This window comes from Sinohyriopsis cumingii, chromosome 17 (genome assembly GCF_028554795.1).
Source record: "Sinohyriopsis cumingii isolate HCF-2022 chromosome 17, ASM2855479v2, whole genome shotgun sequence".
NCBI classification, from domain to species: Eukaryota; Metazoa; Mollusca; class Bivalvia; order Unionida; family Unionidae; genus Sinohyriopsis; species Sinohyriopsis cumingii.
In genome coordinates this window covers 95,102,317-95,121,093 of record NC_142977.1, presented here as the reverse complement: position 1 = coordinate 95,121,093, position 18,777 = coordinate 95,102,317, and the positions used below count along the sequence as shown (strand labels likewise).

Below are 18,777 nucleotides of genomic sequence, written 5' to 3'. Positions count from 1 at the left end.
ATACCGCACTGTATTGGGTAACTTAGCTACATGTGTATCAGAGGGCTAAAAAGACATACACTCTATGAGGTAAAGGGTTAAGCCATGAACTCCCAGTACAACCTTGATTTCGCTCTATAAATCCCACACTAAGAATGAATAAAAAAAGTATTAAAGAAAAGTTCTTTACTTCCAATCATGAAATAAAGTCAGGAACTAGGCCAGCTTAAGATACAAAGTTCTATTATCAGGTTTTCAAAAAACTGAACTGAATTTCTGGAAAATATCAAGTCTAGTAAATAAAATTACATTACAATAGCATGCAATGAAATTAAAAAAATATATATAAAAATTAAAACTAACAAACAACAATTAAATCAATACAAATATAAATTAAATCAAATATACACAACAATAGGCAGATGACAGATTACTGATTGAGAATCAGATCACTGATTATTCATTGAAAATTAATTAGTCTTAAGAATCAAACCACAGATTATTGACTGAAAGTTAGTCTGTCTTGAGAATCAGATCACAGATTATTGATTGAAAGTTAGTCTCTCTTGAGAATCAGATCACAGATTATTCACTGAAAGTTAGTATCTCTTGAGAATCAGACCACAGATTATTCATTGAAAGTTAGTCTTTCTTGAGAATCAGGTAACAGATTATTCATTGAAAGTTGTCTTGAGAATCAGATCACAGATTCATCATTGAAAGTTATTGTCTTGAAAATCAGACCACAGATTATTCATTGAAAGCTAGTTTATCTTGTGAATAAGACCACAGATTATTCATTGAAAGTTAGTCTGTCTTGAGAATGAGACTACATATTATTCATTGAAAATTTGTCTTGAGAATCAGACCACAGATTATTCACTGAAAGTTTGTCTTGAGAATCAGATTACAGATTATTCATTTAAAGTTAGTCTGTCTTGAGAATCAAATCACAGATTATTCATTGAAAGTTATTCTGTCTTGAGAATTGGATCACAGATTATTCATTGAAAGTTAGTCTGTCTTGAGAATCAGATCACAGATTATTCATTGAAAGAGTCTGTCTTGAGAATCAGATAACATATTATTCACTGAAAGTTAGTGTTTCTTGAAAATCAGATCACAGATTATTCATTGAATGTTAGTCTGTCTTGAGAATCAGACCACAGATTATTCATTGAAAGTTAGTTTGTCTTGAGAATCAGACCACAGAATATCGATTAAAGTTAGTCTGTCTTGAAAATCAGATCACAGATTACTGATTGAAAATTAGTCTATCTTGAGAATCACATCAGAGATCATTACTGAATGAAAGTTAGTTTGTAATGAGAATCATACAACAGAGTATTCACTGATAGTCTGTCTTCAGAATCAGACCAAAGATTATTCATCGAAAGTTAGTCTGTCTTGAGAATCAGATAACAGATTATTCACTGAAAGTTTGTCTTGAGAATCAGATCACAGATTATACATTGAAACGTAGTCTGTCTTGAGAATCAGATAGATTATTCATTGAAAGTCTGTCTCTCTTGAGAATCAGAGAGATTATTCATTGAAAGTCTGTCTTGAAAATCAAATCACAGATTATTCATTGGAAGTTAGTCTGTCTTGAGAAATCAGATCACAGATTATTCATTGAAAATCTGTCTTGAGAAATCAGATCACAGATTATTCATTGAAAATCTGTCTTGAGAATCAGACCACAGATTATTCACTGAAAGTTAGTTTTTTGAGAATCAGATCACAGATTATTCATTGAAAGTTATTCTCTCTTGAGAATCAGATTGCAGATTATTCATTGAAAGTTAGTCTGTCTTGAGAGAAATTAGAATATTGAAAGCATGTCACTACTAATGACATATGAAAAAAGTCTGTGTCTGAAGACAACTATCATTTTCAACTGTACAATGACCAGTGTTCAGAAATGTTCTTACAAACTGGCAAATAAGAGTCTCAGATCTATTTTCTAGGAATGCATTTTGAGATAGTTAAAATCAGAAAACTCCACAAATTCTTACTTTACTATGAATTTTGAAAAATTTGATTCAGGGTTCTTTTTATTCACTAACTATTTATAAGCTTCATGATAAAAAATGGAAGATCAGAAGTAATGATTCGTGATTATTTAAAATATTGTCAATTCACATGACTAATATTGCTATGATTATTATTATTATTATGCATGAGATTAACTTTGACAAATGAACACCAGTTGTTTCATCAATATCAGTGTGTACCATCCAGTTTACAAGTGTGGTTAATTATACTCAGTTAATTAGTTTTGGTCTGTAAGTTCTTTGTATATGGATGTGTGTGTGTGTGTGTGTGTATCTGTGAGACTTATAGTGATTGTTTGTGCTCTGTATATCTGTACATATTTTTTATAGGGCCTCAAGGTAGATTAGTTCTGTTTTGTAAATAATTGATACCCTTGGTAGATTAGTTCTATTATGTACCTATAGTAAAGATTATTACATTCTTGCATAGTGGACAATGTTTCCTTTGTTACTGCAATTAACTGGTTATAACATTTGATTTATGTGGTCAAATTGAGAAAATTATTTCAGGTATAACATTTTTATCACCTGATGTGCCTTAAGCAAGATAAACAATGGCATTCATTTAAATAACTAAAGCAAAACGTCTCTGGGCAACAAAAACATTTTAATCATGTATCATTCATAACTGGTAAATAACAAAGCACAAAGAAAGGCGCCAGGTAACAAGGGATGTGATAATCACATTTCATTCATAATCTGTACTTTAGAATCATGGAATGCTGGTTTAACGCCATGAAAGGATGAAAAAAAGTTTTTATTTTTCTCTTTTATAACTAAATAATTTATAAATATTTTTAGCGATCATTTTACACATGTATGTTGACTATGAGCAAAGCGCAAAGTAAATATTTCTCTAATTCATTTTGAATTTGAACTGTTGTGAAAATGGCTGAATATATTCCAGTTAGAAAGAAAATAAAATGGTCTCTTTAGACACAAAGCAACAAATAATATGAGAAACTCAAGTACTGCTTTCACATTAGAATATGTCTGACTCACTTTCAATGATTGGGACTATTTCATGTAGTAAACAATCTTGAGTATTACTGTTTCTGGAGAGGTAAATCCAGCTAGGAAACAGTTTCAAACATGTGCTAATTCTAAAGTAGAGGACTCTTCTAACTTGGTTTAATGCATTAAAACATGAAAATATTCCAGTAAAGGGGCCAATCCATCAACAGAAAACAGACAAAATTGCATAAAAACGAGTAAATAATTTTAATGTACACAAAAATAGAATGGACAGATTCCAGCTGAGACATAACAACATGAGCAGAATAGTGAGTGGTGAGAATGCAGAGGTTTGTGAAACTACTATGACTGATTGACAAAAAAACCCAAAAACAATTCTACTGGAACTTTCAAATCATATGAACCTAGAAACCTGTTTAATGCCAATGAAAGAGGTATAATTTTGAAAATGCTCACAGACATAGACAAGCAAATAAGGATGCTGATAAATAAATATTTTTGGGATATAATGTTTCTTGATTATAACATTCTAAAAGTCCCAGTTACCCTCATTAAATAAAGTACTTATTATTATCCTGTAACAAAGTTAAGTTTGTAGTGGCCCTAAGTGTCCTGCTAGATTTTGTAGTAAGAAGTAATTTGTATATGTATGCCCCTGCCTGGGAAGTGTGTCTCCTACTTACCCTGCTGGAACACCATTCCTGGATACACTTCCAACAGAACAGGTGACCACAAGGAGTAGTTGTGCTGCATTTTCGTACCTCCAGACACAGGGCACATTTACTTCCAGGATTTACCCAGCTTCCATCCTGCCTATCATCAAGAAAGTCAGCTGATTATTGGTTGGTTATAGGACACAGAAATGAGAACCTGAGACAACTATTGGGATACTGCTGCCTTCATTCAGAAGTCTATTAATAACAACTGACTATTTTTTGGTGGGACAGAGTGTGACTAAATGCTTGAATATGCATCTCACCGCATGAAAGACACAACTAAGAATCTTAGCAACTGGATCCATCCGCTGGATGTGTTATTCATCAGAAACATGTAATGGACATTCTATGAGAACTTGAAAATTTGGACTTCTCTGTCATGTGTCAGTTTATGTACAGTATATATTTGCTTGTAAGTCCAACTGCAAACTGCACAGACCCAGATCTGCCATTGCATAATGTGCCAGCAGATCTTCATCTATGCAGTTTGTTAGAAGTAATCTGTAAAACAATTAACATAGACCCTCATCTGCCAATGCATGTTGCAATGGCATATCAGGGTCTATGTTGTTTGCAATAGGACTTGACTTTAAGTGAGTAGAAATGGTATGTATTAAAAATTATAACAAAAAAAACAGTGCATAGTAGAAATCTTGTATAACATTACTTCCTGGTTCAAATCAATAAAGAGGTCCCTTATTAAAAAGCACCTCAGTATAACAAAATCCCTGATTAAAATAAATGTGTACAATCATAGATACCATTTTACTGACTGAATTATACTTTACCAGACAATGTACCCTCCATATAAGGTGATGACACGTATATCATACCACACTAGTATGATTTCACTGGACAGCATTATAGTGAAGGACTACAGTACATTAAAGTCAAGGACCACTGTATATTAAAGTCAAGGATCACTGTACGTTAAAGTCAAGGACCACTGTACATTAAAGTTAAGGACTAGTGTACATTATATTGAAGGACTATTCTACATTATAGTGCAGGACTACTCTACAGTATAATGAAGAACTACTGTAAATTATGGGGAAGGTCTACTGTACATTATAGGGAAGAACTACTGTACATTATAGGGAAGGACTAATGTACATTATAGGGAAGGACTACTGTACATTATAGGGAAGGACTACTATACATTATGGGGAAGGACCACTGTACATTAAAGTGATGGACCACTGTACATTACAGTGAAGGACCACTGTACATTACAGTTAATGTACACTGTACATTATAGTAAAGGACTATTCTACATTATAGGGAAGGACTACTGTACATTATAGGGAAGGACTACTGTACATTATAGTGAAGGACTATTCTACATTATAGTGAAGGACCACTCTACATTACAGTGAAGGACCACTGTACATTACAGTGAATGTACACTGTACATTATAGTGAAGGACTATTCTACATTACAGTGAAGGACTAATGTACATTAAAGTGAAGGACCACTGTACATTATAGTGATGGACCACTTTACATTATAGTGAAGGACCACTCTACATTATAGTGAAGGACCACTCTACATTACAGTGAATGCACACTGTACATTATAGTGAATAACTACTGTGCAAGCTAGTACTTGACTTTTAATGTTAACCATGGTTTTATGGCACAAATTACCAGTGGGAGTAAGGAATGTTTTACCATCAGAAAATTATATATAGCAGAACAGAAATAATCTAAAATCATCAGAGGAGATAAGAATGATTTGGGTAAATGGGAAATCTAAATAAATTTGAGATCTTTGACATGACAGAGAAGTGACAAATGTCAATACAAGATCATGTACTGCTGACTTCAACTCATCAAATTAAAACTTTCACATTTATGAAAGTGCATAACTACATTTGGAAAATATCGTTTCTAATGATAACTCTCCCAAAAGGAAACTGCATGGAAAATATCATTTCTAAAAATAATTCTCCCCAAACTGCAACAATATATTCTGAAAGGGTTTCCAAAAGTAAGGGGACTGGCAATTCCAGAGGTCAGCAGAACAAGACTATATATTAGTTCCTGCTTGATCTACTTCTCATAAGTAAATCTCAAGTTTAATTAGACTGGGTGATTGGGATTTATACTAAATAAGTATTTTTTGTATGTTTGGTTGTGGGTGTGTGGATTGGATAAAGTGAAGATCTTGATAACTGAGGTACAGATAAATTAATCTTAATTGTACTACAAATGCAAAACAATTGATAAGTTTCTGTAGTTAGGATGTTTAAAGACAGGTTTTGAAACCTATCATTTTATATCTGTATAGGTATACCGCCAGAACTATCTACCAAAACATGCAGGCATAAAACTGACCAATCAGGTGCCTTAGCATAAGGCCAGAACTGCCTACCAAAAACATGCAGGCATAAAATTAACAAATCAGGTGCCGTGGTATAAGGCCAGGACTGCCTATCAAAACATGCAGGCATAAAATTGACAAATCAGGTGCTGTGGTATAAGGCCACGACTGCCTATCAAAACATGCAGGCATAAAATTGACAAATCAGGTGCTGTGATATAAGGCCAGGGCTGCTTATCAAAACATGCAGGCATAAAATTGACAAATCAGGTGCTGTGGTATAAGGCCAGGACTGCCTATCAAAACATGCAGGCATAAAATTGATAAATCAGGTGATGTGGTATAAGGCCAGGACTGCTTATCAAAACAAACAGGCATAAAATTGACAAATCAGGTGCTGTGGTATAAGGCCAGGACTGCCTATCAAAACATGCAGGCATAACATTGATAAATCAGGTGATGTGGTATAAGGCCAGGACTGCTTATCAAAACATGCAGGCATAAAGTTGATAAATCAGGTGCCGTGGTATAAGGCCAGGGCTGCCTATCAAAACATGCAGGCATAAAATTGACAAATCAGGTGATGTGGTATAAGGCCACGACTGCTTATCAAAACATGCAGGCATAAAATTGATAAATCAGGTGCCGTGGTATAAGGCCAGGGCTGCCTATCAAAACATGCAGGCATAAAATTGACAAATCAGGTGCTGTGGTATAAGGCCAGGACTGCCTCTCAAAACATGCAGGCATAAAATTGACAAATCAGGTGCTGTGGTATAAGGCCAGGACTGCCTATCAAAACATGCAGGCATAACATTGATAAATCAGGTGATGTGGTATAAGGCCAGGACTGCCTATCAAAACATACAGGCATACAATTGATAAATCAGGTGCTGTGGTATAAGGCCAGGACTGCCTATCAAAACATGCAGGCATAAAATTGACAAATCAGGTGCTGTGGTATAAGGCCAGGACTGCCTATCAAAACATTCAGGCATAAAATTGACAAATCAGGTGCTGTGGTATAAGGCCACGACTGCCTATCAAAACATGCAGGCATAAAATTGACAAATCAGGTGCTGTGGTATAAGGCCAGGACTGCCTATCAAAACATGCAGGCATAAAATTGATAAATCAGGTGATGTGGTATAAGGCCAGGACTGCTTATCAAAACATGCAGGCATAAAATTGACAAATCAGGTGCCATGGTATAAGGCCAGGGCTGCTTATCAAAACATGCAGGCATAAAATTGACAAATCAGGTGCTGTGGTATAAGGCCAGGACTGCCTATCAAAACATGCAGGCATAAAATTGATAAATCAGGTGATGTGGTATAAGGCCAGGACTGCCTATCAAAACAAACAGGCATAAAATTGATAAATCAGGTGCTGTGGTATAAGGCCAAGACTGCCTATCAAAACATGCAGGCATAAAATTGACAAATCAGGTGCTGTGGTATAAGGCCAGGACTGCCTATCAAAACATGCAGGCATAAAATTGACAAATCAGGTGCTGTGGTATAAGGCCAGGACTGCCTGACATTGATATAACAGGCACTCAATCAGCATAGTTCACATTTGTATAACATGCATTAGATCACACTGACAACATGCACTCAGTCAGAACAATACACACTTGTATAAAATGCACTCAATCAGAAGAGATCACACTGATATAACATGCACTCAATCAGCCCAACACACATTTGTATTTCATGCACTCAGTCTGCAGAGCTCACACTGGTATTACATGCACTCAATCAGCACAACATACATTGATATAACATGCACTCAATCAGCACAACATACATTGGTATAACATGCACTCAATCAGCACAACATACACTGATATTACATGCACTCAATCAGCACAACATACACTGGTGTAACATGCACTCAATCAGCACAACATACATTCGTATAACATGCACTCAATCAGCACAACATACACTGGTATAACATGCACTTAATCAGCACAACACACATTTGTATTTCATGCACTCAGTCAGCAGAGCTCACACTGGTATTACATGCACTCAATCAGCACAACATACATTGGTGTAACATGCACTCATTCAGCACAACATACATTGGTATAACATGCACTCAATCAGCACAACATACACTGGTATAACATGCACTCAATCAGCACAACACACATTGGTACAACATGCACTCAGTCAGCAGAGATCACACTGGTATAACATGCACTAAGTCAGCTCTAAATCTATAAAACATGAACTCAGTAGAGCTCTCACTGATAAGGTAACATTTTCAAAATACACAGTCCAATTTGTGACATAAACTGCATTATTTTGAAAATCCAAGATCTTCTCAGCTAGACCACCATTATGAGACACATCCTAGGGCAATCCATCCCAAGGCAAAAAAGGTTTCCTCCATTCCTAACCACCTACAACATGTAAGAGGTTGCTTCAGATCTATTCTACAAACCTGAGCCCACAAGGCGGTACAAAAACAAAAGCAAACCAAGAAATACTGATACATCCCTAAGCCTTAGTAGTGCAAGATATATTGCTGTCATGTCACCGGAACAGAACTTGGGTTAATTTAGTTCTTCTCAAAATACCTGAATAGAGACAACATGGGACATTTAATGTGTGGATTTAATGTTAGCCTCTATCTTGATTATTTAATTAGCAAATACTTTTGAAAATTAGGAAAGTGACTTAAAAATAAATAGGATTTACAATCAAAACAAGTTTGATGGTCAGATTTTTCAATTAACAGGCACATTATAAGGTATACTTGGTCAGCCCTTTTTGTGGCATACTTCGAAGTGATGACCTTAATGCCATTCTTGTTGAATCTTGGGCTATGTTGAATATAAGCAACACTCCAAGCTTCTATGTGAAGACAAGAATTTAACTTGAGTCCATAACGCTGTTTTGAAAGAAGCAGATGAAACAAGCTCATAAAATGCACATGCAAGATTATGAGACAGTATTCACATTAAATAGTAACAAAATATGTTGAACAGTTCTTTATCTATGCTAGTTACAGCAATATCCCACATGAAGACATTAGTTTAATTGTCAAGGGCCATAACTCTATTCAAAATTGAGTTGACAAAATAAAACCCATAAATGGCATATCAAGGTCCACAAGACAATGTTCACACCAAAACCTGAATCAGGATAAGTTGAATTATTCCCGAGTTACACCAGTCACAGAAAACACTCTGTGTGATGATGTGAAGTTATTTGTCAGGTGCCATAAGTGTATCATATGTACCACCAGAACCGCTCTGAGAGACAACACACACACCAAATTACATCCGATAATGATTAGTTGTTCCTGAACCATACTGCTTACAAGGATATGCATTACAGGAGGTTTGAAATGAATGGAAAATGGGCAATAACTCTGTCCAAATTGGACTTGAAAAGAAAACCTTTAAAAAACCTACGTCTAAAAAGCAATTCACTTACCAAATGGCACTCAGTTATGTGTAAGAACTGTAGAGCTTTGGTGGGTACAACAGATGTGAATAGATGGACAGTCAGACAAATGGACTGATGGACAGGGGGAAAAAGTTATTACAACAGAGCTCATGCATCTTAATGCAGGGTCCTAATAAACAGGCAAATGAGATTACATACTATGCAGCTTCTGATTATGCTTGGCTATATATATATTCTTTGTACCTATAATGGTCATCATCTGTGCTGTCTGCCTTGACAGAATCAACTTTGGTCTTCATGTGGCTATAGCCCTGTATCAGCAATGACCCAAGCAGCTGTATTAGAGACATCCAACCCATGATGCTCAGACTCTGGGTAGAGGAGGAACCCCCTGGAGGTGTCGGCCCTGGACTGTATTGCATCTATAACACAGTGTAGAAGTCTCAGTTATAGAGACACATTTTTATATCGAAGCTTTTTGCAGCAATTTACTTCCATAATAAACTCTGGACCAAGTGCTGTTCACTCATTTTGTATTGCCCAGGTATAAAATCTGAACAATACTGTATGAAGCTCTGAATTCAGGATTCAATGAATTTGACTGTCATGTCCCAAATTTCAACAGTTTAACAATAATATAAATGATATCCATGTTTCAAGATAAATCTCTGATGAAGAACATATATTTCACGCAAATTTCTGACTGATCCTCGAATTTAAATTTCAACTTGTCTTGGATTAATCGAGTTGACTGATTTGTTAACAAGAAGTTTGTCATGGCCTGCATGTTGGACTCACCCTTGAGTTTTGACATGGGCATTTATTTAACCAGATAACGGTTAAGTGCATACCTAATCTTAGTGCTGGATGCCATAAAAAAAATTATACCATGTTACATCCACAATATTTGTTTTAACATATGGCAATATGTACCACGGTTTTCAGCAATTATATTAGGGACCAACAATTAAATTTTCTGGGACAGGGGAATATTTTCTCTTCAAATTTCAGGCTCTTATGTTGGTGGGAAAAATCTAGTTCTGCTTCATAGCAAATCAAAGCCAAATTATATTCTTTGTATTATTTGGGAAAAATTAATTATGTTGAGATAAAAGAAGAAAAATCTCAGCTTGAAAGAAATTTGCAGCCATACCTCCAAAAATTAAATGGTAAGTACCCACAGTAGATGAATTTGTTATGTGAATTTTAACTGTAAGACTGTAACTGATGTGGGATGATTAAGCTCACAATACATTACAAAGGGAGAAGATCTTATGAAAACAAGTACATGGATGAACTCCCTTATAAAGGTGAAAAAGGTTTGAACATACATTTAATATAATCAATATTGGTGATCTGCTTACAGATCAGGGAACTATTATTGACTTTGATAGCTTTAAAGTTAAATATGGTCTCAATATGAATGGTCCTTGCATTTCAAGGTATAATTCAACATATAATGTCCTTATATAATAAGTTACTGGTCAGACTACCTGGTTGCTGTATGTTTCTATTTATCTATCTAAAATCTGTACTGTATGAATGTGTCCATGTGTGCTTGATTGTGTGTATTATATTTTCCTATACTACATTTATTGTCCCTTGATTATGTGAGATTGTAAAGTGACCTTGGGATAGTTACCCGACCTAATGGTCAACCTATTACTGGGACAATAATTTATAATAAAGGTATTTCCCTGATTTTTCCATTAACACCATTTCATTTAGTTCTGCTCCAATGTTTAACATGTTTGTACAGAAATCAAAATTTAAATAAAGGTGTTCACCATATTTTCTTGGCTGGAAATCATTGTTATAAACAAAGAAATGTGTATATCACAGAGATGGTTTAAAGATCCTAGAATCTTCTTAACTTTGATTTCTGAATGATGAGGCTCAATTGGAGTTTTAAAGTACACAACTAGACCTTACTTATGCATCTTACTAAAGATTTATTTTCACTTTTTAAACATGTAAATAATTATTTAAAAAAACTGATATCCTTTTTTGAATGTTTTGATATTTAAAATTTCATAAGTGAACTTTCAGAAAATATCAATGCCTACACTGTGAAAAAGTATTTATGTATTACGCAGACAGGTAGATTTAGTATTTCAAGTACATTTTCCCAGCACACAAAAACATCTATTTTCATCAACTGTTTGCTTGACATAAATTTCCTACCTAGTATAAATGCCAATATAATTAGGTGCAAGATCTGTAAGTGTAAGCTAACTTTTTGATTTTGAGTTATTGAGCAAACTTTGCCCAGTAACTTCCCCACTTTCAATAATGCTCCAAACCCCAGTACTGAACCTTTAGGACCAACAAGATATCATATTAAAGTCTTTCATGACAATTCCATACCAATATGACTACCAGTTCTGGAAGAAACTCTATGAATTTTTTTTTGTTTTTCAAGATAGCTGCCATGATGGCCATACTGGATGTCCAATAGTGACCATCATTATTTAGGACTACATATCATATATATATAAAGTCTTTTAATCAAGACTTGATGTTATGATCATCCCTTCAATAGTAATAATAACAAGATTTTCAAGATGGCTACTGTTGTGGCCATGTTGGTGGTCTTAGGATAACCAAAAACAACTGAATGCTGTAAGATCAAGTTCTTTGTATGTTATCATAATGCTGATGATGTCAACACTTGCTCAAGGGATGGAATTAAAATGTATGTGCTTGATATAAACAAAACCCACAAGGGGGGATCATATTGATCGCATTTTCCCCATACTGATACATACAAATTCTCTATGCTGATACAGGCTGGGACAAATCTTTTATATGCATCCCTTCCTGAAGATACTTACATATTTGATATTAGCTACTCTTTTAGCGATATGATAAAAGACTCCATAGATGTAGAAGAGACACAAGTGAAATCTGTGTATGTAAGTAACAGCTGCCCTAAAAGCTGGCATATACTTCAGCAGGAACTCCCTTGTCTTTATGGGGACTTCATGCATGCTGTTGGACCTCAGTTTGTTTTCTAGCATATCAAATCCTTTTTGCAGGCAGTATGGCGTCAGAACTTGAAGAAGTATCATGATTCCTCTTTTCTGGATATTAAGTAAAAATACAAGATCTGTAGTAGACATAATGGCTTCTTAGAAGTGTTTGAGTTATATAAAAAATCCAGTGTAACAGCTAAAGGCAAAATACTAAAAACATTTTGTTTGCTGTCAACATTTCTGGTGTAATTGATGTTCATTTCACAAAAAAACAGGTTGTGACAGAATATTGTCCATGACAAAATTTTAGCATCATTTTCATCTTTAATTTCAGTATACCAGCAACATAAATGTTAGCATTTAGTATCCCAGCAACATAAATGTTCCATTTAGTATCCCAGCAACATAAATGTTAGCATTTAGTATACCAGCAACATAAATGTTACCAGTTAGTTGGGGGACCTGAGTGGCTGAGTGGTCTAAAGTACTCACCGTTACGGATCACTGCCATCTCACCTCTGTCTGTATGGGTACAAGTCTCAGGTTTGGCCTTGTGGGGTATGTAAGAAAGCTTGCCAGTAGCTTATCATGGGTTGGTGGTTCTTTCCAGGATTTTCCCGGGTTCTTCCACCACCATTAATACTGGCCACCATGAATGGCCTATCTTGTGCTGAAAAATGGCATTAAACACCACCACAACAATCATTTAGTATGCCAGCAACATAAATGTTACCATTTAGAATACCAGCAACATAAATGTTACCATTTAGTATACCAGCAACATAAATGTTACCATTTAGAATACCAGCAACATAAATGTTAACATTTTGTATACCAACAACATAAACATTTGTATGTAGTATACCAGCAACATAAATGTTACCATTTAAAATACCAGTAACATAAATGTTAGCATTTAGTATACCAGCAACAGAAACATTTGTATGTAGTATACCAACAACATAAATGTTACAATTTAGTATACCAGCAACATAACTGTTACCATTTAGTATACCAACAAGATAACTGTTACCATTTAGAATACCAGCAACATAAATGTTACCATTTAGAATACCAGCAACATAAATGTTACCATTTAGTATACCAGCAACATAAATGTTACCATTTAGTATACCAGCAACATAAATGTTACCATTTAGAATACCAGCAACATAAATGTTACCATTTAGTATGCCAGCAACAGAACTGTTACCATTTAGTACACCATCAACATAAATGCTAGCGTTTAGTATACCAGCAACAGAACTGTTACCATTTAGTATACCAGCAACATAAATATCAGCATTTAGTATACCAGCAACAGAACTGTTACCATTTAGTATACCAGCAACATAAATGTCAGCATTTAGTATACCAGCAACAGAACTGTTACCATTTAGTATACCAGTAACATAAATGTTAGCATTTAGTATACCAGCAACAGAACTGTTACCATTTAGTATACCAGCAACATAAATGTTAGCATTTAGTATACCAGCAACAGAACTGTTACCATTTAGTATACCAGCAATATAAATGTTAGCATTTAGTATACAGCAACATAAACATTTGTATTTAGCATACCAGCAACATAAATATTACCATTTAGTATACCAGCATCACAAATGTTAGCATACTAGCAACATAAAGTATAGTATGATAGCAATAGTTGCACAAATGTTAGCATCTGGCTTATTAATAGCATAAATCTTTGCATATTAAAAATGTTAGCACACATTACTACAGTTGTATTTCTGGTGGTAGTTTTATCCTACCTAGTGAAAACTGCTATGTATCTGCATGCTACTCTTTGTTAACTCTGACAATGCAGTGGTTGTTTTATTGCAATATGGGGTGATTATCATACCATACATAACATGAAACATGGCCAACTATGAACTATGTTAATAGAATTAGAATGATAAGCCAATCAGAACATTTGTTCAAGTCTGTGAAGTACCAGCTTAAGTGACACATCACAATACATTCTGCCTCACAGTGAAGTACTTATGCAACACATCGCAATATATTCTACCACACACTTTAGTACCAATTTAAGTAACACACTGCAGTAAATTCTAACACACAATAAAGTAAAAACTTGTGTGATATATCACACAACATTTTACTCCACAGTAAAGTACCAAACGTAAGTGTGTGTGTGTGTGTGATTTGGATTTTTTTAATGTAGCTTTAAAAAAATTTCAGTCATATCACTAAGATGTCTGCAGTGTGGCAGTTTATAATGATGTCTAGCACTGGGGTATCATGCCACAGACATGTAACATGATGACACACCCAGTCACATTATCCTGACACCAGGCTGACCAGTCCTAACACTACCCTCTTAATGCTGAGCAGCAAGCGAGGCAGCTGTTAGTACCATTTTTGTAAGTCTTTGGTATGACTTGGCCAGGGATCGAACCCACGACCTTCCACATCCAAGGTGGACGCTCTAACCACTAGGCCACTGAAGCGGTCCAAATGTAAGTGACACATCACACTATATTCTACCACACACTTTAGTAGCAACTTAAGTAACACATTGCAGTCAATTCTACCACATAGTGAAGTACCAACTTGTGGGACACACTGCATTACATTTTACCACATGGTGAAGTGCTAACTTGTGTGACACATCAAACTACATTCTACTACACAGTGCTATAGCAACTTATGTGACACACTGCACTAAATTTTAACACACAGTGAAGTAACAACATTTGCAAAACATTATATTCTACCACAGACTGAAGTACCAACTTATGTGACACATTGCATTACATTCTATCACACAGTGAAGTACCAACTAATGTGACACATTGCATTACATTCTATCACACAGTGAAGTACCAACTTATGTAAAACATTGCATTACATTCTATCACACAGTGAAGTACCAACTTATGTGACACATTGCATTACATTCTATCACACAGTGAAGTACCAACTTATGTGACACATTGCATTACATTCTATCACACAGTGAAGTACCAACTTATGTGACACATTGCATTACATTCTATCACACAGTTAAGTACCAACTTATGTGACACATTGCATTACATTCTATCACACAGTGAAGTACCAACTTATGTGACACACTGCATTATATTCTATCACACAGTGAAGTACCAACTGATGTGAAACATTACACTAAACTGTACCTCACAGTGAAATACCAACTTATGAACTGAAAAAATACAGCAACTTATTCATCGAGAATCTAGATAGTTTTCATGATACAAAATATGCAAATTTATTTGTTATAACTTAAAGCAAATTTTTCATTCATTTCTTTGTGAAATATTAATAACTTATATGCCTATTTGTTTAAATAGCGAAAGGAAACCTGCTTGTAAAATATATTAATAACGGCCCCTTTTCTTATTTTCATCAATGGTACACATGTCCACAAATAACACCATTTTTAGTCCACTGGGTGTCTGTTATAAACAGGTGAAATTCAACTGTGTAACTTTTCTATAAGAGGGTTTGCTACATTATAAAAAATAGGCTAAAAAAAGGTTAATCACATAGCAAACAATTTTTTTTTATCTGCCGGTACTCAGTTTTAACAAAAAAATTAGTCAGGATTTAAGGGTCCTTGTAATGTATAACAGATTTTTGATACAAACAATACATGTTTAACTTCATGTTTTACAGTTAAGCCCTAGATATCACAATTTGACAATGTTTAACTTAAACTGATTGTAAAATCTGGATAACGAGGGAGCATATTCCTTGACAGTGAGAGCTGTATGAATTTTGTTTTAAAAGCTAGCGGAAGCTGATTGACTTTATTTTTAAAAGCTAGTGAGGGCTGTATGAGTTTATTTTTAAAAGTGAGTGAGGGCTGTATGAGTTTATTTTTAAAAGCTAGCGAGGGCTGTATGAGTTTTTTTTAAAAGTGAGTATGGGCTGTTTGAGTTTATTTTTCAAAGCTAGTGAGGGCTGTATGAGTTTATTTTTCAAAGCTAGTGAGGGTTTATGAGTTTATTTTTAAAAGTGAGTATGGGCTGTATGAGATTATTTTTAAAAGTGAGTATGGGCTGTATGAGTTTATTTTTTAAAGTGAGTATGGGCTGTATGAGTTTATTTTTTAAAGTGAGTATGGGCTGTATGAGATTATTTTTAAAAGTGAGTATGGGCTGTATGAGATTATTTTTAAAAGTGAGTATGGGCTGTATGAGATTATTTTTAAAAGTGAGTATGGGCTGTATGAGTTTATTTTTCAAAGCTAGTGAGGGCTGTATGAGTTTATTTTTAAAAGTGAGTGAGGGCTGTTTATTTTTAAAAGCTAGTGAGGGCTGTATGAGTTTACTTTTAAAAGTGAGTATGGGCTGTATGAGTTTATTTTTAAAAGCGAGTGAGGACATTATGAGTTTATTTTTAAAGTTAATGAGGGCTGTATGAGTTTATTTTTAAAGTTAATGAGGGCTGTATGAGTTTATTTTTAAAGCTAGAGATGGTTATAAGAGTTTATTTTTAAAGCCAGTGAGAGTTGTAAGAGGTTTTATTTTTTAAGTTAGTAGTGGTATGTGTTAGTTTATTTTTGAAGTTAGTGAGGTTTGTATGAGTTTATGTTTCGTATGCACTTATTTAAAAGTAAAATGATCACAATATAACTACTTGCTGTGAAGTTTCATGTTTATCACTGAAAGACAAAATGGCAAGATGGAATAGTCAGGAACAGAAGAAGGCAGATAAATGGTTTGTTTTAATCACTTATACAAGAAAAGAATGCAATTATTTTTGCAACAGAATGCTGGAAGCCACACATATATACTAATTTTGCCTATAAACATATTTCGAAGTAAGCACCTAAGGCTGTATAGACTCTCTTATAAGTCGGATCTGACTGCAAACAACACTGACCCAGATTTGCCATTGCACTATGTTCCTGCAGATCAGGGTCTATGTTGCTTGTTCTACTTCTTGTTCCTTACACACTGCATTGACCCAGGTCAGATGGTACATTATGTAACAGCAGATCTGGGTCTAAGCAGTTTGCAGCTGGACCTGTCATATAAGTGAGCACATACGGTATCCATACTTTACAGTAATAGTCCTATAGTATACTTATAACTGAGTACATATGGTATCCATACTTTACAGTAATATGGTATACTTATAAGTAAGTACATAAGATATCCATACTTTACAGTCCTATGGTATACTTATAAGTGAGTACATATGGTATCCATACTTTACAGTAATATGGTATACTTATAAGTGAGTACATATGGTATCCATACTTTACAGTAATAGTCCTATGGTATACTTAATCCCATTGAGACCAGACTCTGGGGTGGTGTAGAATTTCAGACATCAGGCTCTGAAGTGGTGTAGGATTTCAGACACCAAACTCTGAGGTGGTGTATAATTTCAGACATCAGGCTCTGAAGTGGTGTAGGATTTCAGAAATCAGGCTCTGAGGTGGTGTAGAATTTCAGACTCAGGCTCTGAGGTGGTGTACGATTTCAGACATCAAGCTCTAAAGTGGTGTAGGATTTCAGACATCAGGCTCTGAGGTGGTGTAGAATTTCAGACTCAGACTTCTAGGTGGAGTATGGTTTCAGACATCAGGCTCTGAGGTGGCTTAGGATTTCAGACATCAGGCTCTGAAGTGGTGTAGGATTTCAGACACCAAACTCTGAGGTGGTGTATAATTTCAGACATCAGGCTCTGAAGTGGTGTAGGATTTCAGAAATCAAGCTCTGAGGTGGTGTAGAATTTCAGACATCAGGCTCCGAGGTGGTGTAGAATTTCAGTCATCAGGCTCTGAGGTGGTGTACAATTGCAGACTGAAGCTCTTAGGTGGTGAAGAATTTAACACTCAGGTTCTGCATTGGTATAGAATTTCAGACTCGGGCCCTGAGGTGGTGTACGATTTCAGACATCAGGCTCTGAAGTGGTGTAGGATTTCAGAAATCAGGTCTGAGGTGGTGTATGATTTCAGAAATCAGGCTGAGGTGGTGTAGGATTTCAGACATCAGTCTCTGAGGTGGTGTAGGATTTCAGAAATCAGGTCTGAGGTGGTGTAGGATTTCAGAAATCAGGCTCTGAGGTGGTGTAGAATTTCAGACTCAGGCTCCTAGGTGGAGTACGATTTCATACATCAGTCTCTGAAGTGGCGTAGGATTTCACACATCAGGCTCTGAGGTGGTGTAGAATTTCAGACATCAGGCTCTGAAGTGGTGTAGGATTTCAGACACCAAACTCTGAGGTGGTGTAGAATTTCAGTCATCAGGCTCTGAGGTGGTGTACAATTGCAGACTGAAGCTCTTAGGTGGTGAAGAATTAACACTCAGGTTCTGCATTGGT

General features: G+C 35.3%; 1 protein-coding gene across 3 annotated transcripts in view; it reads right to left on the bottom strand.

The window, feature by feature from the left end:
* The window catches only part of LOC149779468 (peroxisome biogenesis factor 10-like), a 46,086-nt gene that overhangs the window by 11,328 nt on the left and 15,981 nt on the right, over positions 1-18,777 (bottom strand). For all 3 annotated transcript variants that reach the window (XM_089940157.1, XM_089940156.1, XM_089940158.1), the window contains exons 5-7: positions 12,310-12,558; positions 9,719-9,897; positions 3,695-3,824 (exon numbers count right to left, since the gene is read on the bottom strand). In XM_089940157.1, coding sequence (XP_089796283.1) covers positions 3,695-3,824; positions 9,719-9,897; positions 12,310-12,558 — 558 coding nt within the window. The remainder of the gene's footprint in view (positions 1-3,694; positions 3,825-9,718; positions 9,898-12,309; positions 12,559-18,777) is intronic.